This window comes from Phaenicophaeus curvirostris, chromosome 24 (genome assembly GCF_032191515.1).
Source record: "Phaenicophaeus curvirostris isolate KB17595 chromosome 24, BPBGC_Pcur_1.0, whole genome shotgun sequence".
NCBI classification, from domain to species: domain Eukaryota; kingdom Metazoa; phylum Chordata; class Aves; order Cuculiformes; family Cuculidae; genus Phaenicophaeus; species Phaenicophaeus curvirostris.
The window spans coordinates 4,399,931-4,420,073 of NC_091415.1; the positions used below are offsets into that span (position 1 = coordinate 4,399,931).

The 20,143-nt window shown below is 47.6% G+C and overlaps 1 protein-coding gene across 3 annotated transcripts in view; it reads left to right on the forward strand.

The window, feature by feature from the left end:
* BLTP3A (bridge-like lipid transfer protein family member 3A) overlaps positions 1 to 20,143 on the forward strand; it is a 35,556-nt gene that overhangs the window by 5,799 nt on the left and 9,614 nt on the right. For all 3 annotated transcript variants that reach the window (XR_011339053.1, XR_011339054.1, XM_069875939.1), the window contains exons 2-14: positions 7,801 to 7,963; positions 9,284 to 9,322; positions 9,749 to 9,840; positions 10,046 to 10,235; positions 10,585 to 10,725; positions 11,192 to 11,362; positions 12,840 to 13,017; positions 13,979 to 14,065; positions 14,813 to 14,977; positions 15,471 to 15,613; positions 16,360 to 16,501; positions 16,968 to 17,161; positions 17,876 to 19,425. Coding sequence is in view for 1 of the 3 variants with exons in the window: in XM_069875939.1 (XP_069732040.1) it covers positions 7,801 to 7,963; positions 9,284 to 9,322; positions 9,749 to 9,840; positions 10,046 to 10,235; positions 10,585 to 10,725; positions 11,192 to 11,362; positions 12,840 to 13,017; positions 13,979 to 14,065; positions 14,813 to 14,977; positions 15,471 to 15,613; positions 16,360 to 16,501; positions 16,968 to 17,161; positions 17,876 to 19,425 (3,255 nt within the window). In the remaining 2 variants the exon portion in view is untranslated. The remainder of the gene's footprint in view (positions 1 to 7,800; positions 7,964 to 9,283; positions 9,323 to 9,748; positions 9,841 to 10,045; positions 10,236 to 10,584; positions 10,726 to 11,191; positions 11,363 to 12,839; positions 13,018 to 13,978; positions 14,066 to 14,812; positions 14,978 to 15,470; positions 15,614 to 16,359; positions 16,502 to 16,967; positions 17,162 to 17,875; positions 19,426 to 20,143) is intronic.

Here is a 20,143-nt window from a genome sequence, read left to right on the forward strand (position 1 = left end):
CTTAAAATTTTAATATTGAGGAATTCTTGATGGACAAGAGGAACCCTGGGTTGTTATGGAGTAATGAACTGCTGCCACTTCTTTGTTCAAGGCGAAGGTGAGCAAAGGGAGTGCACACAGCAGGATGTGGCATTTTCCTTTCACAGAGTAATCTCTACGATCAGAGTTGCTGTGCTGCAGTTCACCACAGGAACCAAACTGTCGGTGTTCCGAAGCGTGTCAGCTGCTGGATGCGGGATCCAATTGCTGCTACTCGGCTCGAGAGGGAAGTCTGAGCTATTTCTGGAATGCTAAATAGACTCTCATTGCAGCAAAAATACATTGCACTTCAGCAGCTTGGGAGGAGAACGTGACTGGATATATCCTCGTGTCTAGGTTTAGCAGAGCTGCTGCAGCCACGTGGAACCTCTCCATGCTATTGCTGCTCTTCACACAAAGTGTTGAGTCAGGAAAAGGGCTGTTAAACAGGACCCTTCTCCCCTTGTCTCATTTCTCCCAGGCTCCTGGAGCTTTTCCCTCCTCTGCAGCCGCTCAGCTGAATCTCAGTTTTGCAACAACCTGTTATTTTTCTGCAGGTTGGAAACAAAAATGCAGATTGGATTGCAGGTTGAATAATCACAGATTGCAGGGCGAATAATTTTTTAAAATATGGGAAGTGAGACTTCTGACTGGTGCAGTTATTTATATCTTCCTTCCTAGTTGTCTTCCTTATGTTATTATTTGAGGTTTAGTCTTGGGAAATTCCCTGGCAGCTAATGAGGGTTTGCATTCCAGATTTCAGAGCGTGGGGCAGCTGGCATTTAAACTTTACTGAGCTTCCAGATGATGAGCTAGAAATAGTAAAACAGTTCCTCAGCGAGGTGGAGTTCAACCCCTGCCAAAAAAAAAAGGCTGCTTTTCCTTTCGGATTAACTCTGCAGTTACACCAAAAGCTTCAGTTAGTAAAACTCCTTTTCTTCCTGAAAAGGCTTTTAATTCTCCTTGCTATATGTCTTCAAGGCAGCTATTCTTCCCTTTTAACAGAAGTTTTGATCCTTTGCCCAGTTTTATTTCCTCCGAAACTATATTTCCATTTATTTGCAGACGTGTGTCATGCAGCTACAGTTTCTGCTGCTGTCTCTTGAAAGCCTTCCTGTATTTCAAAGCCAGCGACCTTTTCTTGTACCAGTCATGAACCCTTTTTCCAAATGAACATGCTCTTTGGCTTCCGAGATAAGAAGGTTTAATCTGAGGGGAAATGTCCTATCACAGAGATTTTGGGATTGTAGAAAGATCTTCCCAAGGAAGATGGAAATCCCATTAAATCACCTCTCCAAGACCTCACCAGACAAGGCTCTGGGAAAGATTTTAGGTAAGGAGCAAATCCATATTGGCCAGAATATAGTATTTTTCCATGTCTAATTTCTGTCCTTCTGCCATAGTTGCTTGGATTATTTATTTGTGTCCCAAATTAAGGCAGAAAATCTTCATCTCTTCCTTTTCTATTATCCTTACAGAGGCAAGAACAGTTTTCCTGGGCCTCTTAATATTGCTTGTCTGTTTTCAGGTTGCAGCTGACAAGTTCCCCTCTTTCCTGGCTTCCTTGGCTTTTGAGTATTTTTCCATCTGCTATCTGCAACAGAATTGCTTCTGCCAATAGATGATGTTTGTCATTAGGTAAAATCAAGGTCACTGGTGTACCGCTAATTAGTTCTCACACATAATAACCATAGTAACAACGATATTAATAGAAATAAATGCGCTAAGCTCTAGGTAGTGATTACATACAATAGACAGTGATTACTGAATAACAGCAGAAGCAGCTGAGGCAGAGAATCCTGGATCCACAGAATGGTTTGGGTTGGAAGGGACCTTAAAGCCCACCCAGTCCCACCCTCTGCCATGGGCAGGGACACTTCCCACTGGATCAGGGGCTCCCAGCCCCATCCAGCCTGGCCTTGAACCCCTCCAGGGATGGGGCAGCCACAACTTGCCTGGGCTGGAGTCTCCCCACCCTCCCAGGACAACATTTTTTTCCCTAAGATCTCACCTCAATCTCCCCTCTTTCAGCTGAAAACCATTCCCCTCAACTTGTCCCTGCCCTCCCTGATCCAGAGCCCCTCCCCAGCTTTTCTGGAGCTCCTTTCACTACTGGAAGCTGCTCTAAGGTCTCCTTGCAGCCTTCTCTTCTCCAGGCTGAACAACCCCAACTCTCTCAGCCTGTCCTTGTACAGGACGTGCTCCAGCCCTTGCATCATCTCTGCAGCCTCCTCTGGACTCGTCTAACTAACCCAAAGAAAATCTGGTTTGCGAATACAAAGCTATTGACAAGAGGATTCCTGTACCACGTGCAGTGAGATGACGATGGAGATGCATCTGACAAGAAGTTTTATGGTTTCAGATATTCTCTCTGACATTTTCAGTCTGTGTATTTGCTTGGTTGGAGACAGTGTGGCCAGGCGGCTGCAAATGTGAACATAAATTTATTATTTATGATTATTGCCTGGCTGCGGACCAGCAATCGGATTTGGCCCAACTCCCTCTTGCAGTCAGAGTTTGTGGCCTCTTGAAGCACAAGCTGATGAATTGGGCAGCCGTTCTTTTAGCAGTGACATCATTCTTTGATTTATATTCAAGCTGATGATTGAGGAAATAGACTGGCGCTCCTGTGCCTTCCTCATCTAAAACATGAAATGTGGCTTCAGAGAAATCAAATCACGGTCTCGGAAGAGGGTTTCTGTAAAGAGCATTGTTCTTTTAGGCCTCGCCCAAGCTGTCACTGGGGTTTAAATCACATGGGTGTTGTTGGCACTTACAGCAGACTGAGGGTCTCATCCTGAAATTAGGGCAGCGCTGTTAATGACTTTATCTATTGGCTTCTTATGAAGATTGATTGAGAGCCTGAATGCTCGTATCATCTGAGGGATATGGTTTAGTGTTTGGTAGGAACGGTTGGACTCGGTGATCCGGTGGGTCTCTTCCAACCTGGTTATTCTGTGATTCTGTGATTCTGTGATCTAAAGAGGAAAGAAACAGTGGAACATGGTGTGTAGAGAAAACTCTTCTCTGCAGACCTCTGGGCTCAGTGAGAGCCTTGACCTAGCAGGTCTTCCCTACCTATAGAATCATAGAATCACCAGGTTGGAAGAGACCCACCAGATCATTGAGTCCAACCATTCCCGTCAATCACTAAAGCACGTCCCTCAGCACCTCGTCTACCCGTCCCTTAAACTCCTCCAGGGAAGGTGACTCAACCACCTCCCTGGGCAGCCTCTGCCACTGCCCAATGACCCTTTCTGGGAAAAATTTCTTCCTAATGTCCAGCCTGAACCTCCCCTGGTGGAGCTTGAGGCCATTCCCTCTCGTCCTGTCCCCTGTCCCTTGGGAGAAGAGCCCAGCTCCCTCCTCTCCACAACCTCCTTTCAGGGAGTTGGAGAGAGCAATGAGGTCTCCCCTCAGCCTCCTCTTCTCCAGGCTAAACAACCCCAAGCGAGCTTCTGGCTCGTATTTCCTGCTGCCTTGATTATGGATGCACCAAGACCTTTTGAGCCACTTGAAGGCTTTTTGTGGATGTTGATGGTTGTGTTGGCCCATTTGGTTGTGGGGCAGCAGATAAGCTTCTGGCTGGGAGACTTCAGGAGGCAGAATGTGGATGTGCGGTGTTGTCCGTGTGGATGCATACGTGCTCCTCTAAGTGTATGCGGGTGCAAAATGCCCTTGTGACTCTGCGGGGACAATTCTACAGAACCCAGAAAAAGGTTCTCTGGTGTGACTTTTGTGGTGGTAATCCCGACTGGCTCAAAAGGAGTGCTGTCCTTTGGGTTTATTGGCTTAGTGCTGTGTGACTCCCGTTAGAGCTGCAGAAAGAAAAATGCATATGTCCCACACTGTCCGTTTTCCCAATAGCTGCCATTTTCATTCACTTTTCTCTAAGCCAGCAATCCGTGCTGCCAAAACTGTAACTGCTGATGAGTATGAATGGAGCCTGAGTGTGTCTGCCAACAAACATTTGAAATTGTCTGCTCTTGCTGCTTTTTCCTTCCCCTGGCAGTGACCGAAACTGTTCCTTTCAAGAAGTAATGAAGCTTTGGCATCTGTGAGCTCCTGAGTTCACAAGCGGGCTTCGTCTATTTTGCTCTCGTAAGCCCCATCTGATGTGCATTATATGTATTAAAATGTCTTAAAATTGAAGGTTATTCCGTTTGAAGATCTCCGATTCCTTTACAGGGGAGAAATTGAGAATGAGGAACTTGGCAGTAGGCATGACTTCAGGAATTTTGACTCTGTGGTTTTAAAAGAGAGATTTCGTTTCAGTTTTAGGCTTTTATTTACCAAACTTCCCTTGTCGTTCAGTCGTTGGTGGGGTCTGTAACCTGTCCTTTGGGGCTTCTGCAGAGAACACCTCATGAAAGGGGCTCTCCTGTAATGCCTGATGGTACTGGTGGTGGTTTGCATCCCTGCTCAGTGTGCTTTCTACAGCCTTTCCCTGCGGATGGTTCCACATAGCTATTTGGTTTTTGGTGGATCATGTTTCATACCACTCTCTCCACCCGTGTCCTGTTTCACAGCTTTACCATCCTTTCCCTGTTACTGTTTGGTGATACACACACGCTAAATGAAAGTAGTGCTTTGGTTTAGACATGCCCTTAAATTTTGCCTCTGAATTACCAGCCAAAAGCAGCTTCCCTGCATAAGCACGCTTAGCCTAGGATGAGGATTTGAGGCACCGGGGGTTTGATCCTTACTTTAGAAGTGTGAGAAAGCCCCTCTGTGCCGCGGCCGCTCCCCTGTAAGCTGATCGCTACCCCCAGCAGCCTAGGAGCTTAACAGTGCTAAGCTCTTTTGGTTCCCTACCTGTTCAGGCTGTATTTGTTTTATTTGTAGTATCCTATCACAAGTGGACGTGCTTACAGCTGCTTTCAGCAGAGCCGGTTCTCTCATGCAAGACAGGAGTCCTCATGTTTTGCCTCTGGAGCAGTGTCTGAGATGTTGGGTGCTTGCAATGGGACTCCAGGTGCAATCTGAGACACTCAGCATCTCCATGTGTCTCCCGTCTGATGAATCAGATGCTGTAACATGCTCTGGAAGGTGTTATTTCTTTGTACAGATGCTGAGAAGCAGCGTTGAACTTGGCAGCCTTTCCTGGATGTGTTTGAACAAGGAAGCCTCCAGTTAAAGGGAGTAACAAGCCTAAAGTGAACTTGTCAGCCTGAGATGCTGGCGAGTGTCATAAACTCAATCTTTTATCAGTTGTCAGTGTGTACCTTCAGCTCAGGGGAGGGAGGTGACGCAGTGGATGTCTGACTCAGGCTTCTGTGGCAGCAGCAGGGACCAAGGGTAGAAGTGATAGCAGGAGAATTCACAGCTCTTTGTGCCACCCCTGCTCTTCCAGGAGTTAGAGTGGTTTGGGCTGGCATGGGCCTCAAAGCCCATCCAGTCCCACCCCTGCCATGGGCAGGGACACCTCCCACTGGACCAGGGGCTCCAAGCCCCATCCAACCTGGCCTTGAACACTTCCAGGAATGGGGCAGCCACCACTGCTCTGGGCAGCCTAGGCCAGGGCCTCCCCACCCTCACAGGAGAACATTTCTTCCTAAGATCTCGCCTAAATCTCCCCTCTTTGAGCTGAAAACCGTTCTCCCTCATCCCATCCCTGCCCTCCCTGATCCAGAGCCCCTTCCCAGGTTTCCTGGAGCCCCTTTCAGCACTGGAAGCTGCTCTAAGGTGTCCCTGGAGCCTTCTCTTCTCCAGACTGAACAACCCCAACTCTCTCAGCCTGTCCTCATATGATCCAAGGGCTGGAGCACTTCCCATCTCTCCTGTGTGGTTGCATCTATAGCACGGGGTTGATGTCAGTGGCTCATCCCCACCCATCAGACCTTCTCCTAACAAAACCTTCTCTGTGGAGAGGCAATTCCATCCCAGGAAGCCCTCAGCTGCCTGACCAGCAGCTGCCTTTTATGTCTCAACCAGTTTTGTATCGCGCCTTACACTCCTGTGGTGGCCACGTCAACTCTTCCTGATTCCTCCTCCCCTCTTTTAGCAATGACTTTATTCAAGATGCCCTTTATTCTTCCACAGAGAAGTGACCCACGCTGCTGCTGCGGGGAAGGAGGGAGAATGGCAGCGTGTGACTGACCGTGAGACTAATCCTGCTTACGCTGACAATAGGGTCTTTCTTTCTCTTCCGCTTTCTGGACTACTGTACAGAATTAGAATTAGCATTAGCATGGAGGAATGTGTGGCATAAGCCCTGGTGTCAGTAGTGGCTGAGTTCTTTGGCAGGAGGTCTTCGGCTTTGAATCCTGTGAGTGCAGGGAGTGAGCTGCCTGGATCCCTTGGAGGCAGCTCCTTCGATGCAGAAGGGTGGTTTGATCATAGAATTACAGAATCACCAGGTTGGAAAAGATCTCTTAGGGCACTGAGTCCAATCATTCTTATCTGCCACTAAACCATGTCCCTAAGCACCTCATCCACCCGTCTTTTAAATACCTCCAGGAATGGTGACTCCACCACCTCCCTGGGCAGCCTCTGACAATACCCAAGAACCCTTTCTGTGAAAATTCTTTTCCTGGTGCTCATCTGACCCTCCCCTGGTGGAGCTTGAGGCCATTCCCTCTCGTCCTGTCCCCTGTCACTTGGGAGAGGAGCCCAGCTCCCTCCTCTCTACAACCTCCTTTCAGGTAGTTGCAGAGAGCAATGAGGTCTCCCCTCAGCCTCCTCTTCTCCAGGCTAAACACCCCCAGCTCTCTCAGCCGTTCCTCATCAGGCCTGTTCTCCAGCCCCCTCACCAGCTTTGTTGCTCTTCTCTGGACTCGCTCCAGAGCCTCAACATCCTTCTTGTGGTGAGGGGCCCACAACTGAACACAGGATTCGAAGTTTGGTCTCACCAGTGCCGAGTCCAGAGGGACAAGAACCTCCCTGGCCCTGCTGGCCACGCTGTTTCTGATCCAAGCCAAGATGCCATTGGCCTTCTTGGCCACCTGGGCCACTGCTGGCTCATGGTCAGTCACTGTCAACCAACACCCCCAGGTCCTTCTCTCCTGAAACGTTTTCTGGTTCCTTTCGGGGGCCATGGGAGTTTTAACGAAGCCAGAGGTTTTCAGGTCTTCTCCAGGATTGGTTTACTCCTGAGCAGTCCTGCTGGAACTCTTTCATCCATTGCATTTAAATACCAGCCACATGAGGGGTCTGAAGGTGCGAGGGAAACAACAGAAGCCCTTGGGAGGATGGATTCAAACAGCAAGAGCAGCAGCTGCTGGTTGCCAGAGGAGAGGAGGGCAGGAGCATGGGCTGGTCACCAGGGAGGGGAGTTGAGTTGTGTGCTTGGACCTGCTGACCGAAGAGCAGGCTGGATTGTGAGACTAGTTTTTAAATAGACAGCCACAGAAATGATTTATTAATTATCTTGCACTCGCATGTGACAAAAAAACTTCTGGGTAATTAAGTTTTACTGCTCCTGTGGCACTTTGGGGACTGTAAAATTGTTGACCTGGTGCTGTTTGGCTTTGGTTTTCTTTGGGCTTGTCCTAGGGCAAGTTTGCTGGTTTCCAGCTTCCTAGTGTTTTAGAAGGCGTTTTCAGTTTCTCGACCTTGAATTTGATTTAAAAGAAAACAAAAAAAAGCCCTTCAAATGTCAAAGTGGAAAAGCATTTTATTTTTTTCCAGAGTAACCAACATGCCCTGAGTTTAAAAAATGTCAGAAATGGTTTAACAAAACAGCTAGCAGATTCTCAGACTTAAAAATAGCTCCATTCAAGGCTCTGAGTCTCAGCAGCTTCGCTGGGGGTTGTTTTGAGTCTCCTCTTTCTTCTCTTGTAGGTTCACCAAGAATCTCTCTCCAGATAAAATCAACCTGAGCACGCTGAAGGGGCAGGGGCAGCTGACCAACCTGGAGCTGGATGAAGAGGTGCTGCAGAATGTGCTGGAGTTGCCCACCTGGCTCGCCATCACCCGTGTCTACTGTAACAAGGCATCCATCAGGGTGAGTGGGGGCTGCTTCTCTGTCACTTGGGGATTTCTCATGATGGATTGTGACGTGATTCGATCCACACATAGAATCATGGAATGGTTTGGGTTGAAAGGGACCTCAAAGCCCATCCAGTCCCACCCCCTGACATGAGCAGGGACACCTCCCACTGGATCAGAGGCTCCAAGCCCCATCCAACCTGGCCTTGAACCCCTCCAGGGATGGATGGGGCAGCCACCACTTCTCCGGACACTCCTTGTCACTTAGGATTTTACAGGCCTCTCTGGTCATTCCCTCCCATTTTGCTTCCGCTTTGATAGCGGAGGAGGTTTTCTTGTCTTCCCTCATCCCTGCTGATTTTAATTTTAATGCTAAAGTTGTAACACAGAGCTCCAACAGGAAAAGGAAGCAGACAGAAATGGCGTGTGGTTCTGTGAAAGCCTAATTATGTTTCAGGTATTGTAAAAATAAATTGAATTCAAGTCTTAGCTGTTGAGAATGCAATTAGTAAGAAATGTCTGGATAGTACATGTGAAAAGCTGCACTCCCTGTGCTCAGGCAGCCTTTGTGCTCACAGTTTTCCATTGACATGCATAACTGCTGAAATTGTGCATGCACTTGCAGTTGTACTTCCGTGACACTGAGCTCTCTTCCAAATTCTTCCTCTTTGTGCTTTTTAGAGCAAAAAATTAATATTTTTTCAGTTGATATGAAATACCAAATTGTTTGATTTCAGTTGCTACAGACCATAGTTGCCTTACATGATGCAAAAGCGTTCAGTATATTGAAGAGACCTGCTAGCAAAAATATGGTTCTACTCTGCCAAGTGACTATAAAAGTGAACCTGTCTTGCTCATCTGATCCCTTCTGTTTTTAGAGTCTGATCTGCTTAATTTAGTAACAAACATTTGTTGTTCCTCCTATGAGAACTGCAAAATAAGTGTTGCTGTAAGATCATAAAAGGGTCTTATAGGTTTGTGCAGTCTTCAAAAGAGCTACCTGACTTCCAGGAGCAGCAGCAATTAATTGTGAACTCTTTAAGGAGCGGAATGTTCTCCATGAAGGAGTAGGAAACATCAGCGTTTGAGCCACAGAGTATCTATTACTCATGATGATACGTGAGATCCAAAAGCTAAGCTCGGTTTATAGGTCTAGCAGCTGGAATGTCGTTCCACTTGTCTGAGTGAGCCTGTCTGACCTGGATTCAGTGAGGCTGGATGGGTTGCCACTGTGGTCATGTCTCAGAGAAGAGCTTTGGGCTCACGTGGTTCTTTGTGGTTTCTTAAACTTTCCAGTGCAAAAATAACTCTCGTAACCTCAACTTTGTTGTTGCAGATCCAGTGGACAAAACTGAAAACGCACCCGATCTGCCTGGTAATGTTTCCTCTCTTGTTCATTCCTTGTCTTCCTCGTGCTGTTTAATCTCTCCTACTTAAGAAACATTCCACAAAGGGAGACTGAAGTGCATACTTAAGTTTCCTTTTGACCTAAGTCCTCCAGGCCCTTAGCACACAGAGGGAGGGCAGTTCTGGGAATTGTCCTGTTTCGTGAGAAGCAGCTTCTCATGAGACCCACTGGGCTGAGTTCTCAAAGTCCAGCATGACCTTGTGCCTGCTTTTTGTTGTTTGTTTTCCCCGCACTTTTGGGGATTGGGGTTACCCAACGATCCTGGCACTGACAGTGTGACAGCTTTAACACATGAGACTCCAGAACTTGGTTACTCCTGGCATCTCAGACCTAAGGTAGGCTGAGCTTGAGACTTAGTCTGGTGTTCATTGCTCCCATGTTCTCTTTTTGCAGTACCTGGATAAAGTGGAGGTGGAGATGCGAACATGTGAAGAGCCACGGCCGCCCAACGGACAGTCACCCATCGCTCTGGCTGCAGGACAAAGGTCAGACCCTGAGCCCTGGGGCTTCTTTCTGACTCTTTACTGGGGTGTGGGTGGCTGTTGTTCTCCATGGTTAACCGTTGGCCTCTCCGTGTGTTTAAGTGGTTCTAATTTTGCTTATAAAACTTGGAGTCTCTCTGTATGGACCCTTGCCTTTACCAGGGCTTCTGTTGTAACAGCTGATGACTGAGGCATCTTCTTTTTGCAGCGAATATGGCTTTGCTGAAAAGGTCGTGGAGGGGATGTTTATTGTTGTCAATTCAATCACCATCAAGATTCACTCCAAGGCTTTTCACGCTTCTTTTGAGCTATGGCAGCTCCAAGGCTACAGCGTCAACCCGAACTGGCAACAGAGCGACTTGCGACTCACCCGCATTACTGATCCACAGAGAGGAGAGGTAAGGGGTCATCTTAGGTTGCTTGTCCTAGCACCCTGCTGCCTGAGCCCTCTGGGGTAACCAGGCTGGCGTCTGTGAGAGCTGACATGTGTTCAGAGCTTTCTCTGAGCTCTTCTGATATGAGAGAATGAAACTGGAGAAGCTCTGAACGCCCTTGTGGTTTGTCTGGTTTTAAAGTCATTGTGAGAGAGGGGGTTGGATGTTACCTGGGATGTGATTTTGGTTTTGTACTGGGACCACAGAATGATTTTCTGTGGCCTTGCTTCATTCCACATCTTTAAAGTGTTTCTTTTAATCCTTGATGTCATTGAAAATCTCAGCGTTCTCATGGTTTTCTCTTTCTTGTCAGGTTTTGACATTCAAGGAGCTCACCTGGCAGACACTTCGGATAGAAGCGGATGCCACTGACAATGGTGATCAGGATCCTATCACTACTCCTCTGAGACTCATTACCAACCAGGGGAGAATCCAGATCTCTCTCAAGAGGAGGGTGAGAGTTTCCTCTCTGCTTTGCAGGATGCAGTCTCACTGCAGGAGCGGCGATGATGTGTATTTCCTCTCACGTTCCTCAGCAACCGTTCTTTTCCTTTGCAAATGTTGAGCCCAGGCTGCTTTAAAGCTCTGTGTTTTCTGTTGGAGACAGATGCGTTCTTACCAAATGTCAAAGCAGTTTATTTCCCAGAGGAGAATATCATGTATGGAACAAGTTTTTAAATCCCTTTGAACATCTCAAGGAGAGCTGTCATCTCTTTGCTGGGAGATGACAGCCTGGTAGCCTTATTTTTAGCTGTCAGTGGAAATGTGATGATGATGACATCCACCAGATAAGTTGACTTCTCTGTCAGATGAGTTTCAGAACAGCATCTGTTGTTCCTGCTAGAGCTTCTATGTGTTATGACGAATCTATGTACATGATTGCAGTTCTTGAAGTCCCCAACTCCTCCTTGTTGTTTCAGACCAAGGATTGCAATGTGGTGGCATCCAAGCTGATGTTTCTCCTTGATGACCTGCTCTGGGTGCTGACAGACTCCCAGCTGAAAGCCATGATGAAATACGCAGAGTCTCTGAGTGAAGCCATGGAGAAATCTGCCCAGCAGAGGAAAAGCATGGCACCAGAGTCTGTACAGGTGAGTGAGCCGTGATTTGGATGTTGGCCTTCCAGGAAAAAAAGAAAAGATGAGGTGAAAGAGATGTTTCTGTTTGTGTGGCATGTCACTCGTGCTCACAGAGCATCTCCATGGCAGGAGCTGGTAGGCTTACCTGGTGTCTGTCAGCATCCTGTGGATTGTGGGCTTTTCTTGGGTAATGAAGTGACTGGATGAGTTGGATTAATTGCCCAGCAGCACTCGAGGATGTTTGTACATAGTCACGGGCCAGATTCAGCCTGATGGCTGAGAGAGTTGGGGGTGTTTAGCCTGGAGAAGAGGAGGCTGAGGGGAGACCTCATTGCTCTCTCCAACTCCCTGAGAGGAGGTTGTGGAGAGGAGGGAGCTGGGCTCTTCTCCCAAGTGACAGGGGACAGGATGAGAGGGAATGGCCTCAAGCTCCACCAGGGGAGGTTCAGGCTGGACATTAGGAAGAAATTTTTCGTGGAAAGGGTCATTGGTCCCTGGCAGAGGCTGCCCAGGGAGGGGGTTGATTCACCTTCCCTGGAGGGGTTTAAGGGACGGGTGGACGAGGCGCTGAGGGACATGGTTTAGTGTTTGATAGGAATGGTTGGACTTGATGATCCGGTGGGTCTCTTTCAACCTGGTGATTCTATGATTCTATGAAACAGTAGTGCTAAGTTGTATGGCTTTCTGGATTTGCCTGGCACATGGGATGTTGCAGAGGGTCCCACGAGGATTTGATTTGGTAATAAGCAAGAAATATGTTCTAGAAATAAGTTTTTCTGCCTCTGAATGACAATCTGCACGGGCCTGGGGGAAGGGTAACAAATCATGACTCAAAACCATAGTGAGCTGTGATGCTGGCAGCCAGTTTCACTGTTGTTGTTTGTGTTTCTTTTTTTCTCCCTAATACTCTGGAGAGAGCTCTTGATTTTTGCAATTGTTCTTTGCTTCACATTTAGCTTAGAGGCAACCTTAGAACAGCTGATTCTGCCAACAACCGTGACCTTCCCGTGCCGCTTTCCTTGTTTTCAAAATGCTGTGCTGAGTAGTTGTTTGACAAATGTCACAGAATAAATACGCAGGGCAGAGGACAAAAGATGTCTTCTGAGACAAGGACAAGAGGAGAGAAACATCGCTGCTGGTGGCGGAAGCTCTGGGGAAAGAGGGTTGTACATGTAGAGCAGTGAGATGACATAGAAGCTGGGATCAGGAATACTTAGCCCTTTGTCTCTAAGAGTCTTAAAGTGTATTTCAAGATAAGTGAGTGATAGCTTGATGTAGAGATGGCAGAACCACAAAACAAAGTGTTTTGCTCAGGAGAACATAGAATAGCATCCAGACTTCTGGGCTCCTAATTCAATTTCTATAAACTGTTGCCTCGCAGTCTGGAACACTGCATGAGTTTGCTTTGATTGCATTATTAACCCCTCTGTCTCTCTCTCTGTTTTTTTGCTTTCTATTAGTTCTTACTGAGCTTGTCTCTCTCTGACAGATCACCCCACCTGCTCCAAGTGCCCAGCAGTCCTGGTCTCAGCCGTTCGGAGTCAGCCCAAACGCAAGCAGCATCAGCCAATACTTTGATAAGCATGACATGAAAGAATCATCGTACCACCTCCTCATCTCACGCTTGGACCTGCATATCTGCGATGACAGCCACACTCGAGAGTCAGGTAACCGAGAGCAGCTTCAGGAGGACACTGCAGGAGGCAAACATGAATCCAATCACCACTTCTCTGCCTTGAGGGAAGATCTTCCTCTTGCAAACAGGCACCGTTCATGTTACTGTTTCTCAGCGAAGCAACAGGCAGTTGTTCATGCTGATGGAGGGATCGGTTCTGTATGTCTGAACTAGGTCAGGAGAAAATGTTTGTTTTGGCAGTGTTCAAGACTTTCACAGTAGCATAGCTACAAGGATTCCCTGCCACCTTTGGCAGACCATTCCCTTGCTACCACGTTCTCTTCAGGCAATGCTTTGCGAATTAGTGCCAGTTTTACTCTGAGCATCCTCCTCCTGAGCTGTACTTCTAAGTACTTTCTTCCTTTTTAAGGCAAATTTACCTCTGCACAGCCATCTCTGATCCTAGCTGCCGTGTTTGTTTTCACACATCCCTTCTAAAAGAGAAAAAAAATTCTCCTAGCCACATCCATTGCTTTTCCAGATATTGTGGAGCTGGTGTGTGTATCACCATCTCCTGAGCTGCTGTTATCAATATCCTGGCTTAATTTTGTTGTATTTATTTCACTGGCCCTACCAGCAAGTGCTGGAAACTTGGATCAGCCTGATCTGGTGGGTCTCTTCCAACCTGGTGATTCTATGATTCTGTGAGAAACAAGTGCTGGTTCTTGTAGTGGGAAATGTATTTGATAGCGGCCTGGGAAGCAATGGGGTCTTGCACTTTGGTATTTGAGGCTCTAGGTCTGGTTCTTACGATGTCAGCTGTTGGCCTGTTACATCCAGTTGTCCTTTGCCTTGCCCAGGACAACATTTTGATACAGCTTTTCAAAACATGGTGCGCTAATGCTGGCCACAGCGAATCGATCAGTGGTGGCAATCCAAGAACTGTGTTCTCCTGGGTCAGGGCTTGGATTGCAGAGCTGATTGTTCTGTTTTCTTTGTTCTGTTTTCCGCAGGTGCTTTGAAGCATGGGATGCTGGGAGGTGCCATACAGCTGACCTTCAGGAGGATGGCGTTTGACTATTATCCTTTCCACAGAGCAGGTAGGGCAGCGTGTGGCCTCCCAGCTTGAGGAGGGGGATAAAGAAGAGTTTGAAGAACAGTGATCATAGAATCACCAGGTTGGAAAAGACCCACCGGATCATCGAGTCCAACTATTCCCATTGATCACTAACCCATGTCCCTCAGCACCTCGTCCACCCGTCCCTTAAACCCCTCCAGGGAAGGGGACTCAACCCCCTCCCTGGGCAGCCTGTTCTGTATGGCAGGCAGGACTGGGAGAAAGGCTACACAAAGGTTTTCAGACTTAAATCCTCGTGGTCAGGGTTAATCTAATTTACCTGCTGATGGATGACCTGACAATATGCTGGCAGAGTACAAAGAGAGGAGTAAGCTGCTCTCTGTTGTAAACGTAAAGGTGAAAATTTGGATTCCTTTCCAGTTTCTTAAGCTCTAGATGTGGTTCTCACGTGAACCTAATCAATCTGGAAAGGTTATAGGATGTCTCCCAGGAGAAAATCTGTTTTTGTGGTTAACTGAAGAATCAAAGAAAAGTGGCTTTGGCATCCTTCCCAACACTAGAATTTGGAACACTGGCTGGTAGGACCAGCTCTGTTGTGTGAAAGCCTGCACTTGTTCTACAAGCACTCGATATGCTGTATGTTGCGTATCCTAGATCCGATGCTAATAAAGAGGAATGATGTTCAGATTTGCTTACATTTGAAAGGTACGGGAGGCTTGTGTGTATCCAGGAAGCTTTTTTTAAAGCCAGGATGTTTGCTTTCCTGCAGGAGATGCCTGCAAGCATTGGGTGAGGTACAGTGAAGCAATGGAAACTCGAGGACAGTGGGCAAAGAAGTTGGTCGGTGAATTTCAAAGCAAGATTGAGAAGCTTTATGAAGAAATGGACCCTGCGCTTGCCAGGACTCCACCTTCCCCCTTCCAAAGGAAACCAGGTAAGGGTATTTGATAAAACTCCAAGTTAAAGCAGGAGATGGGAACAATTGTGTTCCATCCAGCAATATCTCTAATTACCTCTCCCCAGTTTAATTGGCTGCTCTGTTAGTGCAGAAATCCAGAGCACACTAAAATCATAAATATAATGGCAAAAGAAGGTGGCTGTTGTAGTGGAAAAACACTGCAGCACAAATGAACAAACTGCGGTGTCAGTTTCCTAGCTTATTCATTGAGTTTCTCCGTGAGTATATGAGGAGTAGATGAAATACTTAAAGCTTGGCTGAAGCATGTGCTCTCTTGCTACAGAGCAGGCTCATCTTTCACAGGGTTCTTTCTTCAAAAGTCCTATTCTTTTTTTTTACCCTGAGCCCATTTGTTTCTAATTTTGGGGCTATTAATTCTGCTCTGTAAGCACATACGCGTTGCTATTGATGGTGAAGCTGCAAAGAGTGTGAGTAAAACCCTGCTGGTTCTGCTTTTCCATCCTCTCAGATTCTTCCTCGAGTCCTCAGAAAAGTCCCTTAGAGAAAGGCCGGGTACCTCCCACAAGTTTGCCACGACTCCGGCACCCTCCCTGGAACCGGCTTCGATCCAGCTGTGTGGTGGTTCGAGTGGATGACTTGGATGTTCACCAGGTGGGGATTTGAGCCATTTCTGTCATCATTAAAAAAGAAATTCAATCCGAGGGGATTCAAATCGTGCAAATCCTGCGTCATCCAAGACAATCAAAACTCTGCCAGGAGAACGTAAATGCCGTTACTATGTTGCATGTAAAATTTTAAGCTGAGTATGAACTGCTCATAGTTTTTATGTTCAGGGGAAATTTCAGGCGTAACTGCAGAGTTTCTGCACTCTGTGTCCAGATCCAAAATCGCATCAAGGGTTTGCAGGCTCAGGGTAAAAGATTTCATGCATTTGAGAAGTTAGTGAGGGTACGGATTTTTGACAGAGGAGGAATAAGCCTTACCTTGTGCTTTCTGACCCAGTACAGAAAGCATTACTAGATGGGATCAGACCCTGCATCCAAATGCCCTGTGACTACTGCGAGAGCATAATCGATGCCAGATGCTATCAGGGACTTACCAACGCGCCGTTAATCTTGAAGAAAGCTATAATAGATTTCAGTTCTGTTTACGCACGTCACCTAATTCTGATTGTTGGCTCTTGCTAGCAGTGACAGCAGACACAAAGAACTAAACTCCCTCAAAGGAGGGGAGCTGGCAACATAAGCAGATAGGAAAAAGGTTTATTTCTACTTGAAAGCAGAGTATGTTTGATGTGTAAATGAGATGGGTTGAATACAGGAGAGTGCAGGGTTACTGGGACACTTCATTTTGCCAGATCTGAATTCCGCACAACTGCACAGTGTTGTGTTTTTTAGGTTTCTACAGCTGGTCAACAAAGTAAGAAGCCCTCCACCTTGCTTTCATGTAGTAGGAAATCCTTCAAGCTTCCTGATCAGGTCTCTGCAATCCATATTGAATTCACAGAGTATTACTTCCCAGACAATCAGGACTTTCCAGGTAATACACCAAGGTTAGCACCTTCTTTCATAAGTTTCTTAAAGAATCGGTCAACTCTTAATTCTTTAGGCATGTTAACCCTGTTACATATTCTCTGGTTGCCCATTTTTGTTTGATTTTCTGATGTTTGCTTTTTAATATTGTTCTTTGGCCTCTGGGAAAGCAGGATAGCGTTTCCCTGATTCAAAATGTGGAGGTAGAGTTGTGCTTGCAAAATATATCCAGGAATGTGTTGAAGGAGCTGCTGGCTGCCCAGCTCTTGGGGTTCTGCTGTATTGATTAGTACAGGAACACCTCGTTTCTCTGGTGCACCTCAACATCTTCCTTTCTTCAAGAGATCTGTCTTCCAGTAGATGTTGGAGCCCTCTGCACTGGTGTGGTCAGCACGGGTTGGACACTGAGCTGCAGACCGCTCAAAGTGCCTTTTCTGCTGTTATTAATCCTTCTCGATTCTGTTTCATTGCAGTTCCGTGCCCAAATCTGTATGTACAGCTGAATGGCCTGATGCTTACCCTGGATGCAGCCAGCGTGCTCTGGATAAACCTCTTCTGTCTGGATCTTTATCGCAGCTTGGAGCAGTTCAAAGCCATCTACAAGCTGGAGGACTCAGGCAAACGAGATGAGCATGTTGATGTTCGACTGGATGGCTTCCGGATGAAGGTACCATTCATTTCCTTCCTTTCTCTGTCTTCAGTGTTCTCAGCCTCCCTGTTGTGGAAAGAACGTGAGACCAGGACATCGCTGGAGTCCAGGATGAGAGAAAACTTCCATCTTCTCCAGCTTTCTCCTGTCTACCACTTGTGGTTGTTTGGTTTTCATCTGTGGGCAGTGAAAGATGCGCTTGAGTTCTATTCTGGAATAGGCAGGCAAGTCAGTATTTATGAAAACAGCGTCAAGGAGAAATTGATGGTTCAAGTAGTCAAAAGTTGTTTCCTGGCCTTTGGAAACCACTTTGACTCTCAGACTATTCCCAACGGGCTGTGTTGGCTGCATTGATGTCCTGTGGTGTTTGCCGTTGGCTGCCCTTGTTAGCAGTTTCGTGAGGAGACTAAAGGGCCTGAACATGTAGTAAGTCCTTGTGGAGAAAGATCAAAGTGAGTGTTGTAAGCAGAGCTGCTACATAAACCACGAGTGGTAAAAGAACCTAATATAAAAATTGGTTTAAATTCTTTCTTCGCTAATGTGTAAATTGTATTTAATTTTTTGGGTAGGATAAGTTGAGAGTCCAGAGCAGCTCCTGAGATTTTAGCAGAGACCAAGACTTGTCAGTTGTTCATCTATCCCACAGGAGACATTCCCTGTAAATGGCCAGGATAAGCCCCTATCATTTCCCTACTCACTGCTTTACTTGTGCTGCCTTTCTCTTCCACATAGCTCAACGTCCCTGTGGAGAAGAAAGTCACTGACCATCAAGATCGTCCTCAGACACTCTGCATTTGCATGTCAGAGGTGACGGCCACCAACACCCGCCACGCTCCCTTCTGCAGCTGCCAGGACCTCCAGAGCCTCTTCCGTAAATTTGCCAGTTCAGAATTCTTCCACTCCAGCTACACGAAGTTCCCAAGAGCTCAGGACAGCTTCAGTCTCCTCCACACCCTTTTCTTGCGCCATGCCTATGAGGTGGATGATCGGCCTCGGAAGCATCAAGGCTTTCCCCGGCTGCTGCACAAAACCTCTGCCTCTGAAGATGTGTGGTCTGTGAATTTCACCGAGCTTTCCTTGGACTTCGAGGGGGCTGAAAGCTCGAAGGGCAGAGCCCTTAGCTTTATTGACCCTTTTCCCCTTACTGTTTGGGCCTGCCTTCCCAGGAGATGGAGGCAAGCTCAGATATCTAAACGAAAGGAACTGGCAGCCTCCAAGTTGAAAATCAAGCCTTCTGCCAGCTTTAGCAGTCACTTGAAGAATGAGAACCTTTCCAAAGAACATGGGGTTTGTCAAAGATCAAAGACTGACCAGGATCTGAAGAACATCTACCAGGTTCCAGAGACAATGGATGTCTTGGGAGAATCTGACTGTGAAATCAATGATGGAGTAGATGATAAAGAGCTGGAAGCCTCTGCTGATATCCATGTGCTTGTATCCTCCTCTGTTCATATCAAAGTTCGGCTCAACCACTACCAATACCTGGTGCTGCTCAGGATGAAAGAGGTTCTGCAGACACTACAAGAGCAGTTGGCCCAAGACACCCAGGAGGTAACTGGATCTCCTTTAGATCCCATGTCTGCCTGCATCGGAGTTGTGTTCCATAGTGCCGAAGTGGCCCTACTCATGAATCCTGCCCCAGGGTCTGTCTTGGAACCCAGATCCCTTGACTCGGACACAACAAGCCTGATAGAGTCTGAGCTCTCACCTTCAGACAGCAAGGAGGGGCTGGTGGCTGAAGAGAAGGAGCTGAAATCAGAGAGCGGTTCAGAGAAGGGAGCGTGCAGTACCTCGGAGGTACCTGAGCGCAGTGAGATTGAAAGTACAGGTGCCAGTGTCACCAACGTATCGTTGGAGAGACTCCCACGATCCGCAAGTGATGGAGCTCTGAGTACAGCTCCACGTGGTAAGAACGTAGAGGAGAGAGGTTTGATAGAGGAAGCACATGAAGCCGTGGAAGCCCTGGTTGCAGAGAGACCAGCAGAGAGCAGCAGCCATCCTCGGAGCCCTCCTGTTCTCCCTTCCAGCCCAACCTCAGACACGCAGCCTGTGGCGAGAGGGAACATCGCTCTCAATGGCCAGGCAGAGCTCATCCCTTTGAAGAACATAGAGGTGGAGCTGTCTAGCGCGCTGCACATCACGAAGGATGCCACGAAGGAAGCTTTGCACGTGACTATGGACCTCACCAAAGAAGCCATGTCTATCACGAAAGACGCCCTGAGCCTGAGCCGGGAGAAGATGACCTCCACCATGCAGAAGATGCTCTCTCTGCCCCCAGCCAAGTGAGTAGCCCATCCTCCTCCAGCAGCCAGGCTGTGGGGAAGCAGGGAAGTGTAGGCAGTTCCTTTTCTTTCCATGTCATCTGGAGTAGAGCTAGACTAGATCATAGAATCATAGAATAACCAGGTTGGAAGAGACCTATCGGATCATCGAGCCCAACCATTCCTATCAAGCACTAAACCATGCCCCTTAGCACATTGTCCACCCATCCCTTAAACCCCTCCAGGGAAGGTGAATCAACCCCCTCCCTGGGCAGCCTCTGCCAGTGCCCAATGACCCTTTCTGGGAAAAATTTTTTCCTAATGTCCAGCCTAAATCTCCCCTGTTAGAGCTTGAGGCCATTCCCTCTAATCCTGTGCCCTGTCACTCGGGAGAAGAGCCCAGCTCCCTCCTCTCCACAACCTCCTTTCAGGGAGTTGCAGAGAGCAATGAGGTCTCCCCTCAGCCTCCTCTTCTCCAGGCTAAACACCCCCAGCTCTCTCAGCCGTTCCTCGTAAGGCCTGTTCTCCAGCCCCCTCACCAGCTTTGTTGCTCTTCTCTGGACTCGCTGCAGAGCCTCAACATCCTTCTTGTGGTGAGGGGCCCAGAACTGAACACAGGATTCGAGGTTTGGTCTCCCCTGTGCCGAGTCCCGAGGGAGAAGAACCTCCCTGGCCCTGCTGGCCACGCCGTTTCTGATCCAAGCCAAGATGCCATTGGCCTTCTTGGCCACCTGGGCCC